The sequence below is a fragment of the Sebastes umbrosus genome, chromosome 2, assembly GCF_015220745.1.
Source record: "Sebastes umbrosus isolate fSebUmb1 chromosome 2, fSebUmb1.pri, whole genome shotgun sequence".
Lineage (NCBI taxonomy): Eukaryota > Metazoa > Chordata > Actinopteri > Perciformes > Sebastidae > Sebastes > Sebastes umbrosus.
Window position 1 is genome coordinate 33696567 of NC_051270.1, and position 26438 is coordinate 33723004.

A 26438-nucleotide genomic window follows, 5' to 3' on the forward strand; every position below is an offset into this window, starting at 1 on the left:
CAAGTAATGAAAAAGGAAAATAAGTAAAACGCTGTTAAAAAAAGATTTGAGCTGTAGCCAGCCGCAGAGACGAGGGTGTAAAGCAGACTGAGAAAATATGACGTGGGAAATGTTGGTTGAGGATGGAGCTATGGGGAAAGATCCATCTTTTTTTCTCTCTGGAGGGCGGCGGCGGTAGAAGAGTGTCGGCAGGGAGTCTGTTGGGCTGGAGGTAGATGACAGCCTCCATTTTACGTGTATTCACTAACTGATTAGGTCCTCTGGGTAGGTGGAGAGGCTGATGGAGACAGCCCTATCTCTACTCTCCAGACACCTCAGTGCCTGGTGTGTGTGTTTGTGTGTGTGCGTGGGAATGTACACCCATGCATTTAATTGTCTTTGTATGTTTCTAGAATTCCTCCACTGTATGTGACATGTCATCTTTCAACACAAGCTCTATTCTGATTGTAAATTCAAAGCACCAGTGCAGAGTTATTTATACACAAGTTACCAGCTTCAACACAAGCTGTTAGTTTTGAAGTTTCTGCAGACTATTATCGCCTTTAAACCAGATTTTTGTTTAAATCTCCTGTAAAATGGGCTCTGCAATGTTATTTTTACACTGGAGATTCACCATGCACCATTTCTTTTTTTTATGTGGTCAGCATATGAAAGGTTAAAATAAACGTTGTGCTCTTCAATCATGTGCTATGTAACACCAAAAGCTAAGCGGTCACACACCTGTGTAAAATTCTGTAAACTGTACAATTTTCCGCTCTCCAACAGTTTTTGGAGCTCCCAGACAAAAGCCCCAAATCAGAGGCAGATTGGCGTTGACTCGCCGCTCGCACATCGGCGTTCGAGCATCATGTGGGAACTGCTCAAAGACGCTCGCCCATGCCTTGCAGGCACATTCCAGATATCTAGCATGCTCAATATCCTGACCTGTCGGGGACTCCGGCCACGAACTACAGCCAGTGAGAGCGCGAGGCATGATTTGAGGGGAAACCTGGGGGAGGAGGGTTCGCCTGTAACAAAAGGAACTTACTGTATGTGTTGCAATTGCAACAGGGAGCAAAGTTGTTGTTGCATTTAGATAGTAATCGAGAGTAAAAAAAAAAGTGTGTGGAAGCGGGCTGTTTTGTGAACACTTGCCAACAACCACATCAGCAAATGTGTCTCGTGTATGGCATCACGTTATGTACCGTGTATTTCCTGTGTGTGTTCTCGTGACAGAACATATTTGGGAGACCTCATCGGGGATTCCTCCCGGTGAAAGATCTTGTAGTGTGTGACCTCCTGTCGCCGGTCAGTCACGTAGTGTGAAAACCACAAAGACTCCCGACTACAAGACAGCAAGTTGTGTAGTGTGAACACTACGGAGATCTGATGACTTTGAAAGGCGCGTAGTGTGAACTTAGCTTAAGAAAGACGTGGAATTGGGTGTGTGTGCCAGGACAGCTTCATCGTTAATGTAGCCGTTAAAGCGAGGCTGGGTAATGTATTTTAGAAACATTTTTGTTATATTTGTTGAAATTCTCATTACATCCCGACAGCAATCAATAAATCAAACACTCTGATAAAAATCTGGTGTCTGTAGTTGTTGCAGGACTCTAAATAAGCCCTTTCAATCATTTTATCTGGCCCAAGTGAAATGACAAATCAATGACGTCTCGGTACATCCACTTCTAGCTACTTTCATAGGAAAACAGTTAGCAACACAGGGCTGGGTTTATCTGTTAGATGATTTTTAAAATCTAGTGTACTCTTTTTGTTTTTTTTTCAATGTTACCTACCCAAGCTTTAAGTGGATACAGACAGGAAACATGCTAATTCCTCATTAAATGAATTCTTTATCCCTGTTATATGTAGTGCAAACATGTCTTCAGATGCTGTTAGATACAGATGGAGTTTGCTACTGTGCCTGTGCCACAACATTATGCACAGCTGCTCAGAGAGTGTTTGAAAAAAAACTCCAAATACCTGGGGACATTTTCTTCACTACAATGAAGCTGCATTTCGAATTTCAAATTAAAGTGTACTGTCCAATTGAACTCAGACCATTTTCAGCCGGTTTCTGCTCTCTGCTTTAGCTGGTGCAATTACTGTGTTCTAATGAGAGTGATAATTGACTGCTGCAGTCAGCTGAAGATAAACTCGTGCATAATGACTTCCCCAACTCGCTTTACTCATCTGCGTTTTCGAGCCCAGTGCTCCCCATGCTGCACCTCAACTCCCCCCGCTACCTGAACTTCTATTTTCAACCGCATCTCCCAATATGTGTAAGGCATCTACACTTCAGTGATGATTCTTCAAAGCTCAGGGCGCTCACAACCTCAGAGATCTCCCTTAAATGCTCTCGTTTTCACTTCGGACCCGAAGGATAGAATCATGGCGTCAGGATGAATTTGGCTGCTAGCGAGACATGTTAATCAGCTTGAGTGTTTTGTCTTTTATAGATGCCTTGCTACCATCTGCTCTAAAATACCTACTTGTACGTGAGTAGCATAATTTTAGGATCTCTGAATTGCTCTTCAACCGCTACAGTTGTATGTGGGATTTACTTCAGATGTATGTCAAAGCCTCCTGAGACTGAACTTGACACATTACCCAGATTTTCAAATGTGATGTTTGTCATGTTAAATAGCACATTAGAAGATATCCTTTACGGCAATCAAGTGGAATAAACAATCAGGACTTCACATTAAGCCTGCATGGTGTTGGAAATAAACACACAAATCAGCATTTGCTACTTGCAACACTTTGAAATGAAGCAATTAGTCAGAGCTGCACTGCGACACAACTAAACCTGAATTCCTCCACAAGCTTTCCTATCTACAGTGCCTGGATTAGTGTCATGAGCACAGACAACATGGTAGTAATGCTGCTTGTGTGCTTGTGTTTTGGCAGGGACCTTGAATGTGATGTTCACTAAATCAGTAGCTCTGCTTTAAAAAGAACATGAGGCTAAAACAGATGACTTGAAGAGAGTAGTTTCCGCTGCAGCAAGCAGATCTTACCAAACAAATTACTTCTACCAATTTGTTTTAATTCTGAACTTTTGGTTCATTTAATTTTGGGATGGTGGGATGGTTGGGTTTTGTGTGTCAGCAGTGTACCGTTCTGGATTGCCAGTAATTGCTTTAAAGGAAAAAGAGTCTATATTTTTCCAGTAGCGTTTGCCAATCCACATTTTGTCCACTTTTTGTTTTGTTCGCTTGACGTAGTTGAGTCGGATTAAACCAGATCCAGGTTGTATCATCACACATGCAAGCCTCCATCCCCAAAGTCAGAGTGCAGAGGAGAATTCAGCAGATGGAGTGCGTAGCACAATACACTAATATTAATATACCAAACAAGTGGACAAAATACTGTCAGAAATGGTTGCTTTCAGTGGATTCCTTTCATTCCACTGGTCAGCAATAAGAGAGATGGCATTAGGCCCTGATCAGACGGAGCATGTTTTAGCAGCCTGGGGTGGCTTTTTGTAATTGTTTTCAATGAGATTGAAGCGTTTTGCCTTTTGTATTGGAATGATACTGTCCAGAGCGTTTACCAATGGTAAATGGACTTGCATTTATATAGCACCTTTCTATTCTTCTGACCACTCAAAGCGCTTTACACTACATGTCACCATTCACACACCCATTCATACACTGATGGCATGCAAGGTGCCAACCTACTCATCAGGATCTAATCTAAATACTCATTCACACACCGATGGCACAGCCTTCGGGAGCAATTTGGGAATTTGCGAACCGCCAACCCCGGGCAACCTGCTCTAACTCTGAGCCACAGCCGCCCCCCTTTTTAATCACTATATGCGGTTTCCACCACAGTGTAGAGAGGAATTGTGTATTGTCTTGATTTTTTATATTTAAAAGAAATGTATAATAATAAGATGAACAAATGAGGATATACCATTTCTGAGTTCTGTATGAAGGTCAGACAATTTATGGTTAGAAATCCTGTGGCTCCTGAGAAGAGTGAAATATTCCTGGGAAGTATTTCACGGGAAAGCATTGAACCTTAGCACATGTCAATTACAGAAAAGAAGCTTTCTAATTCCACAAGCCAAGGTGTATTACTCAGTCCTACCCTGAGGATATGAGGTGGATTTTGACACTTAAGTCAAAAAACAGCTGCTTTGTGTGAGGAGTTTTACCACCTGGGGAGCGCCTCATTCAAAGCAGTGAAAAGTTTTTTGGAGCGGACAATCCATCACTCTTGCAGTTTCTGTGAATCTGCATAAAAAAGAGGCCAGACGGCACTTGAGAGCATTTTGTTTATCCTCCCCTCCCTCATTGACATTCACTGTCCATGTCTCCTTCCTCGTGGTTCTCCAGATAAAGACACCTACGCAGTTACGGCCCTGTGTGCTCATCTGCATCGCCCTTTCATCTCCCAGTGCCCGTCCGACTGAGCATGCACGAGGCAGTTTGGGGTTTTCATATTAAAACGCCCCCATGTTTCAAAGCTAAATTGGGCTTCATAGAGCTTTTGAAACCTGAACGTTTTTTTTTTTTTTGATGGCTCCCCATGCTGCGGGGAAATCTTTTCAAACGCACCTCTGTATTTATCAGACATACGGGGCTGGGCAGAAAAAGTGAGACCGAAAGTTTTCATTCCAGATTGATTCGGTCCAGCTGGCCATGAGTTTTGATATTCAAGGCCACTTGTCTTGACACCTGCTCTTTGGAAATATTACACAGAGAATAGCTTCAGCATTCTGATACTGATGTTCTCATCTCACCTTAACCCTACACCTGTTTTCGTCACTAGATGATAAGCATATCGTATATTTTTTTTGCGTGATCTCCTTTGAAAGATTTCGCGAGTAAAATGTGTGATCTCAGGGTGACAGAAAAGGGATTTCATTTTGCTACTCGAGGTAAATAAAATATGTTTGAAATGCATATTTTACTGTGCTCGCCTTGTGCTGAAGGTGCAGAAATCCGGTGCAACCGTGAGTGTTTCATTGCATATTCTGCACTGAAAGAACACCTCGCCTTGGGCACAGATGGAGTGTACTGAAGAAACCAAAGTGCGAAGTGCTCCGTTGGTGAGCATCTTGGTTTCTTATGCTTCAGAGACCAACGTTATTTATGGATTGACTCTTTTTTTTGCGCCATCTGAGCAGGTTTCCGTTGGCATTGATGGTATTACGATGGCAGCGGAGAGGTGGATCTTTAACTGAAAGGGGGCACCCTCGAGGTGTGAGAGGTGACACCTCGAAAAGCATTTATCTGCGCTTCCTCTCAGTTCATATCCCACGCTCTGGAGAAAGTGGAACCCAGTCAGCCGGAAGACAGAGTGCTTCTTTATGCTGGTGGAAAAATAGGAAGAACTACCACCGTGTTTTCCCCATTTCCCTTAATTATGGTAGATTCATTGATGTTTTTTCTTTAGTGACAAACTAAGAGGTTTTATCCCGGGGACTTGCATTTTGCTTCACGCTCCTTAATGGAAAGTTCATTTGCATTTATTTTGTTGCTTTAAGCGAAAGACAGACATTCCTCACTCAGTGTCAATCAGAGCTAACGTGAAGGGGGGGGAAAGGGGGTCTTGAGGGTGCAGGATGGATGTTTGGTGCTTGCCAAGTATTTCTATGCATTCTGCAGAGCGATGGAGATGAAAATAAAAGGTGGGAATGAATGGAGCACCGTACATTTTCTTCATCTGGAATAAAGACTGTTTGGGGAGCTGTTGGAGCCTGTTCAGGCCTGCTTGAACACAGACTCGGTGTTAATATGCAGGGGCATGACATGTGTGATGCATGCTAGACTTGTGTGAGCAAGAGCGAAGTGTGAAAAAGGAGAACGTGTGATAAACAAGGGAGATGGAAAGCAGGAAAGTGATATGTCGTTTCAGTGAGCGATTCAGCTATGCAGGAAACAAAGAAACTATGAAAGTGTTCATGAGTGTGTGTGTATGTGTCCTGAACTCTGTGTGCCCCGGTGAGGGCGTTCAGACTTCTCATCTCGACACCGTGCAGCGCCTTCACACTCGGTGGTTGCATGCTGCGCTCGCACATGCATGGTATCGGGGATGTGTAGAGGTGTTTGACTCACCGAGTTGAGTCTGATGAGGCTTGATTGATGATTTAAAAAAATAAAATAAAGGAAAGGCTTGCAGTGTTCAAGTAGAGGCTCCCTGCTGTTAGTGTTGATGTGCGGTATTATGGAATTGTACAGCTGATTACATCCTGCTGTATCATAGAGTAGAGTAAAGCTTTATTGGTTGTGAGGAGCAATTTGGCTGACAGACAACAGTCAATAATAGTAAGTACGAAAATGATTAGGGCTGCAAATCGATTAAAATAGTTAATCGTAATTAATCGCATGATTGTCTATAGTTAATCGCAATTAATCGCAAATTAATCGCACATTTTTCATCTATTCAAAATGTACCTTAGAGGGAGATTTGTCAAGTATTTAATACTCTTATCAACATGGGAGTGGGCAAATATGCTGCTTTCTACAAATGTATGTATATAAATCAATTAGCAACACAAAACAATGACAAATATTGTGCAGAAACCCTCACAGGTACTGCATTTAGCATAAAAAATATGCTCAAATCATAACATGGCAAACTGCAGCCCAACAGGCAACAACAGCTGTCAGTGTGTCAGTGTGCTGACTTGACTATGACTTGCCCCAAACTGCATGTGATTATCATAAAGTGGGCATGTCTGTAAAGGGGAGACTCATGGGTACCCATAGAACCCATTTTCAATCACATATTTTGAGGTCAGAAGTCAAGGGACCCCTTTGAAAATTGGAAAAAATGTTTGGAACCAGTGGATTTCTTAGGTTTTCTAGCTTCATATAATGTCAGTAGCTTCACTCTAGCTTTAAAACTGATTCTGCTATAACCTAAAATCGCAAGTTGCATTAATGCGTTAAAATGAATTTGCGTTAATTATCCCGTTAACTTTGACAGCCCTAAAAATTATACAAAAATGGATAAAAACGGCAATCAATGCAATACATACATAAATAAACACAAATACACAAGTTAACTGTAACGTCACTGTTCATCAGAGAAAGCAGCGAAAGAGAAGAAGCCAGAAAACAGGGCACCGTATCACATCCACAGCTAGTAACAGGTCATTTAAAAAGCCAGCAGCTGATGGAAATAAAAGACCTAATGTATCTGTTTGTGTCACCTCTCGGGAGCTAAAACCCCCGCCTCGATGGAAGCAAATTCAACTCACTGTGTAGAGGGTGCGGGGGAGTCCAGTAAAGATGATCTGCTGAGATTTCTGTGTGGCTTTGACTTGATACAAGAAGGCAAAGATCATTTAGATATACACCGGGGTCTTTAAAGCACACATTCACAATGTTTCACAGCAAGTTTTTTGTTTTTCACACTGAGATTACCAAAACCGACACAATCATAGCATAACTGTTACAGCTGTCTCTGTAAAGGAACGCTTTTAACGTTCAAACCTTTGAGCTTCCTTTAAGAAAAAACATCTTTGGTTTCAGCGAAGATATATGTGTTTGGGAAGTAGCGAGCATATGACTGGATAAATGAGACTTAGATTATGCTGCAGGAGTCGTGTGAGAGTTGGATGTTTTGATATAGTTTTGCTGTTGTTAAACGCAGCTCCCCATTTACTTCAATCCATCAAGACTTTTCTCCGTTAATGGATTCTTCATTCACCGTGAGGCAGGTTTTCTTGAAGAAGTCAAGGTAACACGGGGTGAGTAACTGATATACAAATGATCATGTCGTGGGTTAAGGAGTGTTCCTTTAACATACCTGTCTTAATGAGAAGTCTGACGGTAGGTTGTCTAGGACTGCAAGACAAATAAAAGCTGGAAACGGGCTCTGCCCTGAAGAGAACCTGTGGAAGATGAAAGAGCACCAGACAGAGAACACTCTCATCTTCCTCAGTACCAGAGTGGGATGCTCTCTGTGTGTGTGTGTGTGTGTGAGTGTGTGTGAATAAACAATAGGGGAGATACTTATCACTGACCTTGGAGCACAAGTTATTCTACAGCTTGGAGAAACACACACACACACACACACACATACACACACGCACACACACACGCCCACACACACACAGAGGCGGATGAGGCAAAACAGCACTTCTACAACAGCATGTTTTTTTATTGCACACACACTGCCAATACTTTTATCCTCCCTCCGCCTCACCTTTCAGCTTCCTTGCACCCCAGTGCTGCATTTTAACTCTCAGGTCTCCGTTCCTGTTACATTTACAGGGAACACACAGCGAGCCTGGATTCAGCTATTGCATCAAAGCATTTGTCTTTGATGTCGGGGTATATATGTATTAAATCTTTCTTGAGGCAAAGGGGATTGTGCAGCCTTTGCGCTTAAAGGACAGAAACATGCCAACCAATTTGTATCGGTGAAATATGGATTACACAAACACACATCTTATTGTGGGCTTTTGGATGGTTCATTTTCCATGTCGGCCAACACAATGTGAAGGCACACAAATGCTCACATTATATACAATCAAGACTTGGTTTTGTTCAGAGGCATTCAGCATAGCATCTGCTCCGTTTTTGAAGGCAAAGCACTGCAGATGGACTGGAGTAATTGCTAACGCCACACTGTCAGACCGTCCAGGTGTTCTGGAGATCTGCTGCATCCTTTTCCATTAGGGTTGAGTGATTGATTAGATTGCCTTCATTGTTACTTTGTCTTCCTCACTATCCCTGATATGATCATTTCAACACCTCTGCTTTGTTTTTCCTCTGTGTGCTATTTGGAAAAAGGCCACTAAAGCACATTTGCCTTCATTAAATACATCCACTTCATATTTTAATTAACCACAATAAATAAACAGGCTACCTATTAGTAGTGTGTATAGAGTCGGCCGCTGAGGGTATGAATGCTGCTGTATGATTCTCAATCAAATACGAATCCTCCCGCAGCCTGTTTGATATGTACGGTGTGTTTTCACACTGTTTGATGTCTGTGTTGGCTGCCGTTTGCTTAATCTGTATTGTACATGGCATCTGCATCTTACCAGACATGGCTAATGAACTTTGAAACTGTGTTGTGTTTCGTGTCTTCATGGAGGGATCGGTCTTCTCATCATGTCGGATCCCCTCGCTGAAATATGAGCGGCTCTGCTTGTCCTGTTTATTGAGGCTCACTGGAGCATCTCAGAGAGATGTTTACATGAATTTGGAAAAGAGAGAGAAAAACAATCCGAACAGATTTCTGATGTTTCAGCTCTTGACAGGCGCAAACAATCAGCCGTTTTCACTGAAAATGAAAATTCAAGTGTATAAACTTGGATTATTATTATCCAACTAATACAGCCTTTTTTAGTCCTTCAATTTGTTTTTTTATGTTTTCTTAAATTTCAGCTCCTCAGACTTGATGAAACCAGACAATCTGTCACTCAGCTGTCCAAGTCTATTTTCCATTTTCTTCATTAAACTTGAACCTGTCACCGTTATATTGATCCTAAATTTAAACTCTCATTATTTGCCCACAAAATAAACATTCATATTTTTGTTCTTGAATCCCAAATTAGTGCGATAGATGTTGTGTTTGTATGGTGTAGAGTAGGGCTGCACAATTAACCCTCTGAGACCCACCATAGACCCGTTTTTTTGTCTTTTTTAGGGCGGGACAGGGGGTCTTTAGGGGGAGAAAGCAGGTCTTGCCAAAATTTTGCCTAACTTTGGAACGTTATTTAACCTCCTTTCCGACGCGCTGGCATGACATGGTTGGTACCAATGGACTCCTTAGGTTTTTTAGTTTCATATATCTGTAGTCGTTCTCAAAATTGTATCTAAATCGCAATATGGCCTACTGCAATTTTTCAAATCGCAGGAGGTGCAATATTTGTTAAAGGTGAAAAATACCATTTTAAACAGACTTAAGATAACCTCTTTGTTTGGTACAGATCCCCACAAATGGGGAATGTGTATATGTATATATTGAATATGTTTTTCAATGATAATGAGAATAATTCTGTAAAAATTATCCTTCCCTCTAATGTAGTAAATCATACCACAATTGCAATATCAGTCACAATAATCGCAATTAGATACTTTTTCAAAACCGTTCAGCCCTATTGTGGAGGCGGGGATGTCGGGCTGCTAACTGACGTTAATTTGCCACGCCATCACACCTCTCGACGAGGTAAACGATGATGAATGCCCGCGGCCATGTTGAGTGACATCATCACCCTGCACTACATCTGCGTGTTCATAAACATCTGCTGCTCCCAAGCTGCCAGTCCCATACTCATACACATGTATACGTACTGACACAAAGGCAGACGTAGTTCCTATTTGCTCCTCTTGTAAGAATAGTGGTTTGTCGAGAAAAACCCATCCATCTCCTGATAGATTGTCAGCAGCCATCTTGCCTGCCTCTACACATTGAAAGACAATTCCCCTTCAAGTTCAGGACTCAAGCTGATGCTTTGAGCAGCACGGTTGACTGCCTGAGCTTGCCTCATTGTGTCTGCGGCGCATTTCATTATCAACAACGCTACAAAAACCCATCCTGGTATTTCCCAAATAGCAGCTTCAGATACTTCACACTGTAATGCGTTACTATTTGTGCATATATGTATGCACGTGTGTAACAATCCTCTTTAAACACAGCTCACTTCTAATCTCACTGATGCAGGAAATGCTTTTTGTTCTACCTTAGCTTCACTGGGGTGTAATTTAAAGCACACACCCACACACTGTTTTAAAGATAAGTGCTAAATTATACCGAAGAATAAGTCTGCTCAGTGCTTGTGTGTAGTGTTTGACACATTTGCATTTTGCTCCCATAGCTCAATGCAAAAGAGGAGAGTTTTCTGAAAAACGGTGTGCTCTTTCATCATCGGCTGTGATGATAAACTACAGGTCAGCCTTTTTTAAATAAATAGATATCCTTAATAATATCAGTGTTGGTAAGATAAGGTGGTTTGCTGTGGAATATTGAGGGAATTCAAAAGGTGAATGCTGTGGTTCTAGTTTTTCTTTGGACATTGCATTACTTGTCTACAACGCCGTCCAGAGGCTCTCCTTCTCTCTGCCCCTCTATTCATCATTTCTGCTGAGGAAGATGCTCCATTTTCTCCTGGCCCCATCCTCCATCCATCTCATTTCCCCCGCTAGCTGCTCTTGCAGCGCTGGAGCATAAACAGAGCAACAGGGCCGCCGATAGCATCTACAGATGTGCCGCCAACATCCCCAGATAAGAACCAGCAGCAGCATGCCCCTCTCTAGCAAACAATAGAGCTCCCACTGAAATGTGTGGCGGGGAAGATGGAGAGGAAAGAGGGGAGGGGTGATAGGAATGGGTGGGAACTGAATGAATGCGACCGGGAGAGTGATGCAGGGAACGAGACGGAGACGGCACAGTGGCAGGGAAGAGGCTTGGATGGGAGGGAGGGAGTGAAGGAGAGAGAGGTTATCCCTTCAGCTCGTATCTATGTGTCCATCAACGGTAGGACAGGGGTGTGTTTGGCTCCTTTATCTGGATGGCCTGTTGAGCTAGCGGAGGGCGGAGGGGGCCCTTCATTCCAGAGGAGGGGGGCGTCGCTCGCGGCTTTAAGGAAACAAGCACTTGACGAAAGACGCGAGGACAGGCCAGTGATACAGTGCTCTTTGTGGCACCCGTGTTGGCTTTGACTGACATCTCCCTCATAATACCACACGTGACTCGTCTGACATTGGAGGCGGCTCGGTTGAGCTCCTCTCTTACCTCCGCCTCCCCTCGTCTCTCTGATAAGGCAGCGAGGGGGGAAAAGGGGGGAAGGTGAGACTGAAAAAGAGCAAAGGGATGTACGGTCGTGGTGCCAACACATTCATCTGCGCTCGGGTAATGGGAGCAGCCGCTGCCACGGTCTCCCGTGGCAACGACCTCTGCAGAAGGTTAGCCTCAAAATGGGCTGAGAATGAGCTAAATTCCCAGTGATAAAATAAGACACCTTAACATGATTAAGGGCCCTAATGCAATCACTGTTGTTTCAGCTATCAATTACCTGTAATGAAAAAGGGCTCGTTTCTCGAGGTTCTATAGGGAGTCAGCTTGGCTGGAGGTCTAACTGTGAACAGGTGAAACGCACATGGGAAGCAGAGGAGACATGTTATACCCTGGAAGGAAAGATTAAACACTTGACATGCTGACTCACATACTGAGGCAGAATTAGTCCAACATGGACACACGGTCACATCCCTCAGCAGACAACTCAAAGTATGCGTTGTATTAAACCTAAAGTACAAACATTCCACCAGAGTTGATTACAGTTGAACAATTAGTAAGTTAATTGATTAGTTGATAGACAGAAAATTAATCAGCAATTATTTTGATAATCAATTTAGAGCTGCAGCAATTAGTTGTCAACTATTAAATTAATCACCAACTATTTTGATAGAAAATTACTCAAACTGATTAATTGAATAAGAAAAAAAAGTCAACATTTTTTAATTCACTGATTCCAGTTTTCTTTAGTAGTAAACTGAATGCCATGTAAACTGAATATCTTTGAGGACGTCATCTTGGGCTTTAGGAAACACAAATTTTTTTTTATTATAATTATTTTCATAGACTAAACAACAGTAATCAATTAATTGAGAAAATAATCAACACATTAATCAATGAAAATGAAAATAATGATCAGCCCTAAATCAATAAATTATTTGTAATTTTTCAAGCCAAAAACAAAATCAAACATTAGCTGGTTCCATCTTCTCAAATGTGATGATTTGCTGCTTTTCTTTGTCTTACGTGATAATAAAGTTAATATCTTTGGGTTTTCCAATTCAAGGACGTCACCTTGAGCTTTGGGAAACTGTGTTTGGTCATTTTTCACAATTTTCTAACATTAATCAACGAATTAAGAGAATATTCTGCAGATTAGTTGAAAATGGAAATAATAATTAGTAGCAGCCGTAAATCCCAGCTACTTATTAATTTGCAAAAAGATAAAAAACAAACAAACAAATTATCTGCAAGGCCATGCACAGTGAGGTCTCAAAAGCTGACAGATGACCCCGCTGTGTGGGTGTGGTTTGTGGCCGGCTCGCTCGTAACGACTATTGACAGTTTTTGTCTGTGTGGAGACGAGAGGACAGAAAACCGTCCAATTCGCATTTCAGGTTTCATGTTTTTACTTGTTGTAACAGGCACATGTATACACAATTGGTGTAGTTTGATTAAAGCTCTTCAGTAAATAATAAGTAGCTTTGGGCGATACATAATGTGACATAAATTCAAATCAATGAGCAGCACTGCTTTAGGCAATACTGGATTTTTCATATAGTTTTCATGGACTTGATTAAGTGCTGTATTGTATCTTGATTTGTCAGGTATTTCATTTACTCTCTGGCTATTTTATCCATAAGCAGTCTCTCAACTGAGAAATTTACGACATATGATATACAGTACAGTATATGTATCTCAATCAATCACAGTATCATATTACATATCACAGCTGTGACTTGACTTGGACTCATGAGAATCGACTTGACTTGAGACTTGAAGGCTAAAAAAGCTGAGGAGACTTGAGTTTGTGACCCATAAATATTGAAAATACTATATTGTGTGTAGTTTTTCCTTTTGGATCTCTGCCAAACTATCATGAATTATTAATAACATAACCAGGATGTGCGCGACATCTCCATAACCTAATGTACACTTCCAGTTGCAGCTACTGGCACCAGAATAAAATGGAGAAAACTCTTATTCTTCATTCATTTGTTATTATTAGTCTCTACACGAGTAGCTCAATAGTTTCCAATCTTCTCCAGCATATCACCTATTATCCTGCCTGCAGCAGTGAAAATTATTCCAACCCTGAAATCACGTATTTATGTGCTAGATCCTGCTTTTAGTTATCAAAAGAGCTATTTTTTTTCTATCATTTGCCTGTTGTATTAATGATAGAAATAACCATTTTTTTGTTAGTTGACTTGAATACAGCACGATATGTCTGTGTGCGTCCAGCTATTTACGATCAGGGCTTTGGATTTACGGAAGTGTTTTTGTCCATCATGGTACAAGACTGTATGGCCTTCCATCTAAACTAACATTTGTAATACCAATTCAAGAGTCTGAGGTTACTTCATGTCCTTCTATAAATCTGTATTCTTCAGATATTTGAAATTAAAGCCATACGTGTGTGGGTCATTGGTTCAGTTGTATGGATTCAGCACAGTGCTCCACATTATACTGTAAAGATATTCATTTACCTTGAAACATATAAGGACGTCTCAACATAAAGATTCAGTATTCTCATAAAGACTTAATGACTTGGAAGGAGGATGTTTTCCATATGGTCTGATCCTGATAATGATCATTCCTCACACAAATGAACTCTCTGAAAATTATTTATATTAAATACATTTTACTACTACACATGATATACTGTCGGTCAGTGGTTCCCAACCTGGGGTCCGGGCCTCCCTTAGGGGGGCCCCAGGATTTGTCAGCTCTGAGGTTGTCAACATTCGATTTGCAAATGTATAACTAAAATCATTATAACACTTTTACTGGAAAAGTCTGTAAATAAAACAATTTAAAAAAAATGTATTGCATTTGCTACTTGGTAGGCCACATTCTGTTTAAACCCAGTATTTGTGCGCCGTTGCAGATAAAGATCAGGCTATAGGCTTCTAATATCATTAGTATTATACTATTTGTAGAATTAGATTCCAGTGGTGGTTGTGTAGGATTGTTTCCAACTCATGTTATCCAAACATTTCCAATAAATCCAGAGCGTCCAAAAGTTAAAATGTATTTAAAAAAGATAGATGTAATCATTTCAAAAATTCACATGTTTTTATCTGACAAAATATTCTGCTTCAATCCATATTTGTTGGCGTTTAGCCTTTGAAACTTTGGTCAAAAACCTATTTGATCTCCCGCTTGCTGCACTCAAAGGGAGGCAGCACCTGTATTAAGGTTAAGGGGCGGTCTAGCAGCAATCTAACAGCATCATCAATTACATTTATTTAACCACTATAACAAAAAAACATATTTCAGCTTTACTTAGATACAAGGAAAATAGGTTGGAACCACTGATATAGATGGTAGACGTACATGTATTTAAAAATATACAGTCTATATATTGATTCGCCCGTTGTCTCAGTTACGGGCCGTACACATGCCGCGTCTAAAACGCGTGGAAAATGCAAGCTGTGGCACTTTTTTTTGTGTGCTTGGGAGGTTGTGCTGTTGTCGCGCATGCCGTTACTAAGCAACCAAAACCTGCGTGCTGAGATGACGATGATGATGAAGTTGCGAAAAGGAAGCAGGAAGCCTCACTGACTAAACTGAACACAATCAAAACAAAGATAAATGCTTTTTTTAGCACCGTAAATTCACCACAGTATTGATTTCTCTGTCAGTTTGGGCTGACCTTTGAACTGGATGTTGTGACGTCCTCAGACAGAGAGGGTGACGTAAAATAGTCTGTGGGACAGATCATAAAGCTCTGGGTAGTCCTGCTCTGAAATGATTAACCTCTCCTCCATACAGTAAATTTACCGTAGACTGATATTTGCAGAAGAAAATAAAAGATATCTGCCAGCTATCATTGGTTGTTCCTCGTCACATGACATGCGGTGTGTGCTGCGGCGTTCCAAAAGTCGGAAGCTTTATGGAACTGAAACAAACATTTTTGAAAAGGAAATCTGTATTTCCCTGTCATTGATGTTCCCATGACAACAACTGACCCAGCCCTGTCATGTGTCCTTCTCCATCCATCACCATCCATGATCCTCCGTGTAGTCTCTCCTCTGTCTGTTCCCACAACAGGCAATCAGGAGCTGTCAGAGTGCCAACTGTGTTTCATCCTGATGTGTCATTTCCCATCTAGACACTATTGATTGTGATTTTAATGTAGACTTTTTACTAACGTATGCAAGTAGAAAAGAAATTCAGCAATCAAACGAGCAACTCAACATGCACGATGGAGAGGCAGTTTGTTTAGAGGGGACGTTTTACACTGACTGTCCTCTAAAGTGCATGTTATACTGCCTATCTTCCTGAGCGTTGTTGTAAACACAAAGCAAGAAATGGCCTCTGTGAAGAGTGAGAAATGTAGTAATCAGGCGGAGGTGACTTCTCCTCGCCTCGGTTGTACTCTAAACAGCAGCTGCGCCTCGGGGCCCATCCGTTGATCGTCATAAATGTTTAGAAGGGCGTTCTTTTGCGCAACATCTGGTCTGCACCCAGAGTGGTTTAGCAGCTAAAAATATCCCACCCCTGGCTAAGAGCTATCAGAGATGTTAAACCCTGCAGAGTTAGCTTAACATTAACTTAAAGGTGTCTGTCTGGCGGTGGATCAATGCCCTGAATATACTACTACTTCTTCTCAAACAGGCTTCAAATGGCATCTTTGTTTTCAACGAGGAAATAATTTAGTTTTTCTGACTGCCTCCTGCCACTATTGTCTTGAGGTTGTCACATTGGAAATGTAACAATAGGCTGTTCTGCGACACCAGTTGTCTCCTCAGAGTTTCACTGACTGGATACAAGGTCAGGATATGCTCTTTCTGTCATCTCCTGCAGCCGAGAGCCATTTTTACAGCCCAGTAGATAAAATAAGAAGCCCTGTCTGAGGCTGACTCCTGTGGAACGCCACCCATCCATCTTCTGTCTGTCCTTCTGATGTGCGTTGCACAACACAAGCGTTTATGTGTCAAGGAGTGTGTGTGCTTTTGCGGTTGCCATTGTTTTTTCTGCACGCATATAGAGTTCAAAAGCACTGATTCATTGTCACGTCACGGCTTTCCACTGATTGTTTCAGTGTGCCAAAGGGTTATTGGAGGGAGCTGCTCTATTTTTAGCTGGGTTGTAAACTGGTGTCATTGGTATATGTTTATTTTAACAGACAGTTGTTTGGAGCAGATGGAAACTGAACATATTTGATGAATGAAGGTTTAGTGAAGTTTTATGGTCCAACATAATTTCTGTTATGGCAGTCACTCCCCTGTCTCTCCTCCCTGTTGGTGAAAAAGACAAATATGCTGTGATGACACCGCCAGACTGTGCATTTCATCATTTCCTCAGTATGTCAGGCTTGTCAGGCTTCATGCATGATGGAGTACCTCAGTGACTTCTTTATTAGATTCCAACACACAGTCATTAATTAATCCTGTTTTCATTCTTGTCAATCGTGGGAGACCTCCCACCTGTCAGCCCCCGACAGGATGAAGGTTGCTGTTACGTTTTTACCGTGGAGCGAGCGAACAACATCAGCAAACATGTTTTCAAAAAAGTGACAGGACCTTCAAAGTTGTTTCCCCCTCACTTCTCTTCACTTTGTTTAGTATGAAAGCAGTAAACTCATTGTACAGATTTAAACATGCAAGTATTTTTAGATGAACACCCACAGTCTTTCTCATAAATTGGTCGCTATGCATATCTTCCCCTATCATGCCATGCAAACTTTGTATTTAAACATTGAGGTTTTCTTTGTGAAATACTTCAATCAGTCCCATTTTTTTGACTACATCCCATGTTCATATTAAAACCCCAAAAAGCAAAAGCAAACTCCCTCTTGGCGTAGGATTTAAAGAATTCATGCTGTGGTTTTCATGCAACATGCAGAGCCACTTAAGAACGTTACTAAAGCACCACCCGTCGAAGCTCAATTTCACAATGATCTAGGCTGCATTAGAGAGATAGAATAATCTTTTTTTTCTGTGTGCCATAACCCCTGAAGTGGCTTTATTCAGAGTGATATCGGGTGGCGAACAATGTTGTCTTTATGATGTTTGGAGGCAATGCGTTTGAGTGGATTTTGCTATACAATGCAATTACAGTTTGATAACGGATGGATTAGAAATGTAAGCATCTGTGTCTTATGCAACTGATTGTTGTTTACTGCCCGTCTCATGCACACACAGAGTGCATTAATGTATTAATAATCACACATAACCAATGCGTTACCGATGGGAAATTGACTTTCTTTCGCGTTAAACCCTCTGAACATTTTGGCCCAGCGGTACTTTCTCAGAAACCCAGAAGGAATCGCCCCGCTGCCTTTTTAATCCAATCTTAAAAGTAAAACGTAAGCCTTGAAATTGGATGCATAACACTCAAATAAGTGAAATGTCTAATTTTTTTTAAAGCTTTAATCTAGCATTAAAACATTTCTGAAGAAAAATATTACATGAAATCCTTCCAACTTGTACAGAAGAAGTCGAAATATAAACATTTTTTCTATATCTTCAAATGGTACTGATTTACCAATTCATACGTTCACCTGTACAAGCTAACACAATCCCAACACAATAGCCCCGCAATGGATCCTACCGCAGTGCAGTTTGTAATATTCAGTGTTTGTTGACACTGTTTGAGAGGTGTTGATGTAACTCTCTGGTCTTTTTTTTGTTTTTATTTTGTTGTATTTGACTGCACTGTAATGAATAATTCACACATGAGGAGTACAGAATGTAAGAAAAACAGTGCATTCCAATACATCACCAACTTCTCCACTATTAAAGTTCAAAACTTACCACAGAATTAAATGAAGAGCTCTTTTACACAGAGCCAACAACATTTTAAGCTTTTTAAAGGTAGGATGTATTGCAGTAGTTGTGACTAGGGATGTCAACAGAACTATACTTACTTACTAGAGCAATATTTCGGTACCAAGTTGATGCCAAAATTCTGAAATCGTGACGGTGATTGTTTTTCTACAGTACCAAGGGAGGCACCCTATTTTTCCCCTGACAATCCTACATTGTGAACAACAAAGCCGTGTTGACATCGGCAGGACGAGAGCTAGTTAACGTTAGCTGTAAGCAGCCGGTAAGCAGCACAGTCCTGCACGAAGCAAAAAGCTAACGTTAACAGGAGGTGCCATTGAATGACATAATGATGCATTCTACTCAGTAACGATGAGTATTGGACAAAAGTCAATTTTAACGTTATCATGATGTTTTCAAATGTAATCTTGTAAAATGTATTTTTTGGTGAGAAACTTAAATACATCCAGTTGTTTGAAGGGGATGTTTTCACATCAATATTAGATAGACTGAGAGAGGAAATTATGAGCTGTTCAACTTCCTGACAAAAACCAGTATGCAAACAGTAATAAAGGAGTGTATGTTGAAGTACATGGGATTTATTATTCCACTTTTTTTTCTTACCGTGGTATCGAATTGGTGTTGGTATCGACTAGTTAATTTCTGGTATCATGACATGCCTAGTTGTGACTGTATTGTATTGTATTAGATTGAGCAGGTGTACCTAATAAACTGGTGAACTCAGTGATATCTGCAACAACTTTCAAGAGTTCCCCTACGTGTTTGATTAAGTGGAGTTTTGTTTAAATTGCACATTTGAAAATCCTCTCAAAGTACAAAATATCAATAAAGCGTGAATGCTTTACTGTTTTACTGTAAGAGCATGATTTGCTGTAATGGAGGAGTCTTTAGAAATATTCTCCCCTGAAGCTCTGAAACCTTCAATTAGGGAATTAATGATCGCTTACACTGCAGCATGGCCTTAAAGGGAGCACGCACAGAAAGAGGCACTGAACTGAAGAAAGCACATATTGTACAGGAGGATTTTACAGCAGGGAAATGCATTCACACCTCGCCTAAGCACACGCTCCTCAAAGCCAATACATCCAATAGACATTATTGTCCTTTTTTTTGGATTGCTTAATTACCCTGCCACTCCCCCATTCTCCAATCTCAGTCTCAGATTCTCATTGCCATTGATTGGATGTCTTCACACTCGGTGTAATTTGCTCTTCATCCGGGGGTTGGATCTAACACCTCGCTAACTGAAATTGGTCTTTTTTGGCTCGGCAGACTTGATTTGGCTCAGTCTGGTATTGAAATTCATAAAAGCAGCAACAATAGGATTGTGGTTGTTCTGTCTCTGTGTGCACGGGATTCAAAACTGTAATAGATGTGTCGATAAGGGAGGACAATAAAGGTGGAGCTAGTGAAGGTGTCATTAAAGGGAAACTCTGCTCCCTTCGGAGGGTCATACACTAGTAAATATCAATTTGTAACAGTCAGTGCATTCTAGGAATTATTCTGAGCTGAAGGGCTTTAATTTTCTTTTTTTAGTGTACCCACTTTCCTTCAACTTGACTTGTGTACTTCAATTTCAAGTATTGATTTCCCACATTTCCCAGAATGACTTTCACCATTCCCCGGAGAATGGGCGTGAACTTGTTGAATTCAGAGAGGGAGAAAGAGAGAGAGACGTAGTGGAAATAATAGCGTGATGAGAATGAGAGTCCCGGTTGTGGCTGTGTTGCATTCTGGTCGACTGGCTCTGCTGCTATCGGTGTAGAAACTGGGATCTCTGCCTCTTTTGTGGCGTATTTCTTCATTCTGATTGTTGCAAAATGTCAAATCTGGGGAGAATACTCTGCTCTTTGACTGTAAGGCACTAACGCTAAACTAAACATTTACTGCTGATTGAGCTCCCAATCTTCTGCTACAGAGCTCCATTGTACTGTAGACGTGCCTGATAAATCTCCAATAACTCTACTTTACGGGTCTTTATGTTTTCAGTGTTGCATTTAAGTTTCAAATAATTGATAGGTGTGCCAGCAGGGGGCGTTAGCCACAGCTGGAAAACAGCCCAAGTCAGTCCAGTCCTTAGAGTTGAGTAAGTTGCAGTATGCATGGTTTTAGTTAGTATCCCATAATGCCTGTAGGCAGGACTCGTCCAGCATAGGTACAATGTGTTTCTGTCTTTCTTACTCAAATTGACTTTTGAGAGCATTCACATATCAAATTTTGTGTATTTTATTTTGACTGCCAAATTGATAGTTCAAATAAAACTGCTGTTGTGCAATACCGTTTTTAAGTGGTTATCTCATCTAGCATTAGGAATTGAAGATATTGTTTTTTTCATCCGTTGATGCGTTAAGATTTGTGCATCTGAAGAATTACCATATAGACTGTTGCTTTAGCCCCGGGCCTCCAGCATTTCATTTGTTATTCTTCCTGTTTGTGAATACAGTTGTTGTTGTTTCAGAGATAAATGTGAACTGATTTGGACTGTTATGTTATACATGGATTTTATCATCATGCCTCTGAATCCTAATCTAGTCAGTTGGTAGAGGTATATGTAACAATAAATACTTACATGCATTGTATTAATGAATTAAACAATGCGATAACGCGTTAACGCAAATTCGTTTAACGCCACCAATATTTTTAACGCATTAACGTAACTTGTGATTTTTAGATTGTAGTTGTAGTTTTATAGCTAGAGTGAAGATACCGGCATCATATGAAAATAGAAAAACCTAAGGAATCCATTGGTACCAACCATGTCATACTAGCATGTCGGGAATGAGGTTAAATAACGCTCCAAACTTGCGCTAAATTTTGGCGAGATAAATCTGGCATGGCCATATTCAGAGGGATCCCCTGAGCTCTGACCTCAAGATATGAATGAAAATGGGTTCTATGGGTACCCACGAGTCTCCCCTTTACAGACATGCCCACTTTATGATAATCACATGCAGTTTGGGGCAAGTCATAGTCAAGTCAGCACACTGACACACTGTTTTGTGTTGTTAATTGATTTCTAATAATAAATATATGCCCACTCTCATTTTGATAAGAGTATTAAATAGTTGACAAATCTCCCTTTAAGGTACATTTTGAGCAGATAAAAAATGTGCAATTAATTTGAGATAATCGCAATTAACTATTTTAATCAATTGGTAGCCCTAATACCAATGTTATTGGCCCTGATTAGTCAATCAGAGTCATTTCTATGCTATTAGGAAGTAAAGAATGAAAGCTTAGAATAAAAAGGCAAATGCCTGAGTGTCAGATGATGTACTACTCCAGTTAGATCTTATCTGTTTGTATGAACAGTTACGGTCTAAATGGAAAATATGAGCATGCTCCGATTTCTTTTTCTTTCTTTACATTCCAAATTTTCACAGTGGAAACTGGGTTATTTCATGTTGCCAGTCCAAACACAGCACTTTGTCAGGCTAGAACCATATAAGGAGGTATAGCCCTCTGGGCAGCTCCAAAATGTGAGCCAGTTTTTTTCTTTAATTACTTAAACCGACTGCTCGAAAATATGTAACATAGAGCTCTGTTGTATTTCTGATCCAAGGTTAAAGGCAGCCATTCTGCAGCCAGTTGCTAATTCAGTCGAATCTGGGGGGAGATCCTTAAAGCCTTCTGCATATTCCATTAAGCTGCTCATTGTTATTCTATACCTGATTTTAATTAAGAATAGTAGAAACCCAACTGTGTGATTTAAGTGCATGCGCATGCGATGTTGCTCTGAGGCGGGGTAGACGGTCGTTACGCCTGTTCGCAGCTCTCTGCGGCACAATTCTTTTCTCGCGAATCTCCGTACAATGATGGACATGTTCATTCATTAGCATTCATATGATTATAAGCTCTGCTGGCAAAGCCGAGCAGATGATGTAGGGTTTGGTGAATCTAACGAACCGCTCTTCACAAAGGAGGCATGCGGTGCCACTTCTTTCTAGGAAAATGTTGTTTGGAGGAACAATAAGATCAGCAGAGTCACATTTTTTTATCATATTTATACTGTTTGTATAATGAGCAAAGAAACTGCTTACCATTAGCATAAAACTCTCTCCATTATTGTGTTTTGACCTCAAGAGACATTATAGCTCTCCTGCAATTGTTTGGCCTCATCACACTCTGGTATTAAGTGTTGAGATTGGCAGTACAGCACCTCTGTTCAATAGATGGTGCTGAGCAAGGGCGTGCAAAATGAAGCTCCCGTCCAGTCGATTTAAATGGAGAATTGTGATTAATTGGAATCGATAGTGTTAGCATCGACACTCACCGCTTCCCATCCACACTACCCCGCCTTGACCCACACTTAATGTGCTTATGTACACTTTAGCTAGTCCACATAACACACATGCATGAACTCACACACACATATTGGAGACATCATAACGTGAAGCATCCACTTCATTAACACTGGCTGCATCTTAAGTCTTTATGCCTGTGTGAGTTAGGATCCACACACACACACACACATACACACACACACACACACCCTTAAGACACAGCAAACTGATGAACTCAGCCTGGAGATGTGATGAGGCTGGAGGAACAAAGGATTAGTCGATTGAGAGCTGAATGCTCAGCAGACTCACTGCAGACTCCTCTCAACAATCTGAACTGAAGTTGTGAGGGTGTACGATGTTTTTCTCTCGTCTCTACAAATGTTCAGTCTTTGTGGAACCATACTCTCTTGTCATGTCTGCAGACGACTTTCCAGACTCTCTCCTGTGTCCTCTTCGGGCCAAATGTCAAGTCTCAAGTCATTACACAAAGCTGTGGTTATATCTGGAGCTATTAGATCTGGAGCGCATTAACTCAGGCCAGCGTCCTCAACCCCATCTTTTGAAATGTCACTGCTCCGTGGGCTGAAGCCCTGCCCGAAGTTTAACGTTTCAGTTAAAGCAAGTCCATGCCTCTAGTTTGCTTGGAGGTGGTTATTGTGCTTTGTGCTTGATACATATGATTGCAAGGTAATGCTATTTTTGTGGCCATGAATAGACAAACAAATCCGCTTGTCTGTATGTTGAATTGGCCTTTTTATTAAATAGCAGCTACCAGCCACCCCACATCATCCACTTGCTTTCCAGAATGAACTAAAGTTAACTAATATGTCACTCCTTAGCACAAAAACAATATAATGCCAAAGCTAAATAAAAAGGATGCTGAGGAACCTCTCCATTGAAGCTGAGAGACACATACACACACAAATATACAGTTACCCACTCACTGTAGTAACATGAAACTCTTAAAACATTGCCATGGCACACTGGTTAATACAGTATACTACCTAACAGATAAAATAATGTACATGTTAATATCATCAAGATAATGAAACTAATCAGCATAACTTGATAGATAAAAGACCATCTGTGAGCATATATTAGCTAACAATTTATATTGTAAAAAAACAGCCCTGTTTCCTAAAAATGACGCTTCCATACTTTTCTAACAAAACTGCATTGTGAATTATGTTTCGAGGAAAACTTATTTTTTTTGTTTGTTTTGTGGAAGTCCGCCCAGGACGTCGGGATGGTGGATAGGTCAAACAAACACAGGGCTTTCACCCAGGAGACTGCTGTTCGTGTTCCCGTATGAAACTAAAAGACAACGTTCACTTATTTTTAATTTACGTCCGTAGCTCAAATAACATAACAAACATAGTGATTTTCAGCAATTTTACCATAATGTTCTTTTTAACTAAACCTAACTAAGTGGTTCTGTTACATTTTTAACTTAAACCAGGTGTTTAAAACTTAAAAAACGTGACCGTAATCCAGGAGAAAATACACTTTCCTCAAAATGTAATTGAGAATGCAATTTAGTTGTATGGGAATGTAATTTTGTAATAGACATGGTTGAAAAAAACAAGACATTCAGATTCAGTGAATTCATTATTCCAGTACACCGCCATCATCTACCTACCATTATATCCTCATAACTACAAAACATGCATTGACATTTCTTCTTTCCTTTTTTTTTTTTTTTTACATTTAATCTATTTTTCTTGATAACTCTTCATTGAAAGCCTGATATCTATCCCAGAATCCCCCCTAACGTTGGCTAGACTGATTATTCACCCTGCACTACAGCTGCTAATCATTAAAACCATTTGATTCAGTGGGGAGCTTCAGTGACTCTAATCTAAATGATTCAGCTGAGGCTCTTTTTCCTCCCCTGGTATGATTATACTACAGTAGGTGATTGGCAGCTCTGATACAAAAATATCAGTGCTGGAATCGGCTAAGCCCATATTAGCTGAACTATTGTGCTGAGATATACTCAGAGAAGCTGTGTGCGTTGGCCCGAGCCAGACGGGAATCTGTAGCTGTTGGGCCTTATCTTAAAGTGTGATTTACCCTGGAGCCACTCTTGGCAGGGGATTTGAAGAGCTGTCTGTAGGTGAGAGAGGGCAGAGACGACAAATCATCACTCAGCGAGTCTTCAGCATCACTTCCTGTGTAAAAAAAAACACAGTTACAGCAGGCAAACTTGCATTCATGAATAGAGAAACACTGAAACAAGCCTCCTTTTTTCATCCTCAGTCACACATTTTTATCATTTCCCTCTCTCTCACACATTACCAAGGAGACCAAAAACTCAAGAGGCCCTCCATAGTGATAACACAGCATGATATTCTTTTTATTGTAGATGGAGGGGCCTTCTTACTTTTTTTAAAAAATAACTCTTCCGTCTTCACTAATAAACCCAAGAATACCATTTGCAGTTCACACATTGTAAGTTGTTTTTAATTGAAGCCATTGTTTGCGATTGTTTCGAACGTGGCCCGCGAGTGTTGGTTTCAGATCAATGGTTTCAGACGCAGGAAATAATTATTTTGCGTGGAGATGAAAGTCGGGGTACAGCAGCACAAACAGCCCGTGGATCCAGCCTTTTTTAATTAGTGCCGTGCGTCTCCTGCTCGGCGTGGCAAATTAACATCCACCGTCGAGGATAAATGATTGTGCTACGCAACCGAGTGTGGGTGGTTGTGTGTTTGCATGAGGAGTCGTGTGTGCACGAGGTCGGGGTTGGGTGGGGGTTACATTTTTTGGCCTTTTCCACTCCGGAGAATCCATCCTGAATATGGATTGCAGGATGTCGCTTCCAGTATTCTCTTTCCAGCTCCAAAGATTAGACCAAATATACGTCTTGTCATAGTTTAAAACAGATTTTATAACTTCCCTAGCTGCTGTGTTAAAGGTTTAACATCAATCTGTTTGTTTTTCCAGCCTGGCTTCCTTTCAAATGTTATGAAAATAAATATAGTTGAATGTTACATTGAATGAATTTAAAACACAGTCTTAGCGGTAAAACTGTAATAGCTATTTTCTCAGAGTCAAATGCCACAATCGCATTGCTCATACCAAGAAGCTGATGAGAAAACACATTTTCTTTCTGCCTTTTAGATGTTTTAATGTCCGTATATGGAAGAACACTTGAATTCTTCTTGTTTATGATCTTTATTTCTTAAGTGTTACAGAAATATGTGTGATTCTGTTGATGTTGGAACTAGTGAGTGCTGGTTTTACATCCTTGTCTCGTCGCTGTCTTTCAGGAATGCCCAGGTTCGCCAGCCAGCCGTCGCCGGCCACTGTGCATCTAGGGAGCAACCAGGTGATGGCGTGTGAGGTCAACTCGGATCTGGTGCCCTTCACCAGGTGGGAGAAAGACCGCCTGCCGCTGGAGCTGAGCACCAGGCTGGTCCAGCTGCCCAGCGGAGCCCTGGTTATCAGCAACGCCTCGGAGGCAGACGCCGGCCTTTACCGCTGTCTGGTGGAAAACGTGGGATCGTCCAAGTCCAGCGACGAGGCCCAGCTCCAGATACTGCCAGGTGATTTGAGGAGATAACGTTTTTTCAGACAACAGGTGAAATGTCATCCAGTGAGGATAGAGTGCTGCAGGAATGAGTCCTGAAACCCAGAAATGAGTTAACATTTTAGCGCCTCAGGTTCC

At 41.0% G+C, this 26438-nt stretch overlaps 1 protein-coding gene and 1 long non-coding RNA gene across 13 annotated transcripts in view; one reads left to right on the forward strand and one right to left on the reverse strand.

Moving 5' to 3' along the window:
• Positions 1 to 26438, forward strand: part of neo1a (neogenin 1a) — a 210048-nt gene that overhangs the window by 83844 nt on the left and 99766 nt on the right. For all 11 annotated transcript variants that reach the window (XM_037792435.1, XM_037792359.1, XM_037792366.1 and 8 more), the window contains exon 3: positions 26041 to 26316. In XM_037792435.1, coding sequence (XP_037648363.1) covers positions 26041 to 26316 — 276 coding nt within the window. The remainder of the gene's footprint in view (positions 1 to 26040; positions 26317 to 26438) is intronic.
• The window catches only part of LOC119501815, a 43130-nt gene continuing 42864 nt past the window's right edge, over positions 26173 to 26438 (reverse strand). For both annotated transcript variants that reach the window (XR_005209928.1, XR_005209927.1), the window contains exon 3: positions 26173 to 26309. This is a non-coding gene — a long non-coding RNA (uncharacterized LOC119501815). The remainder of the gene's footprint in view (positions 26310 to 26438) is intronic.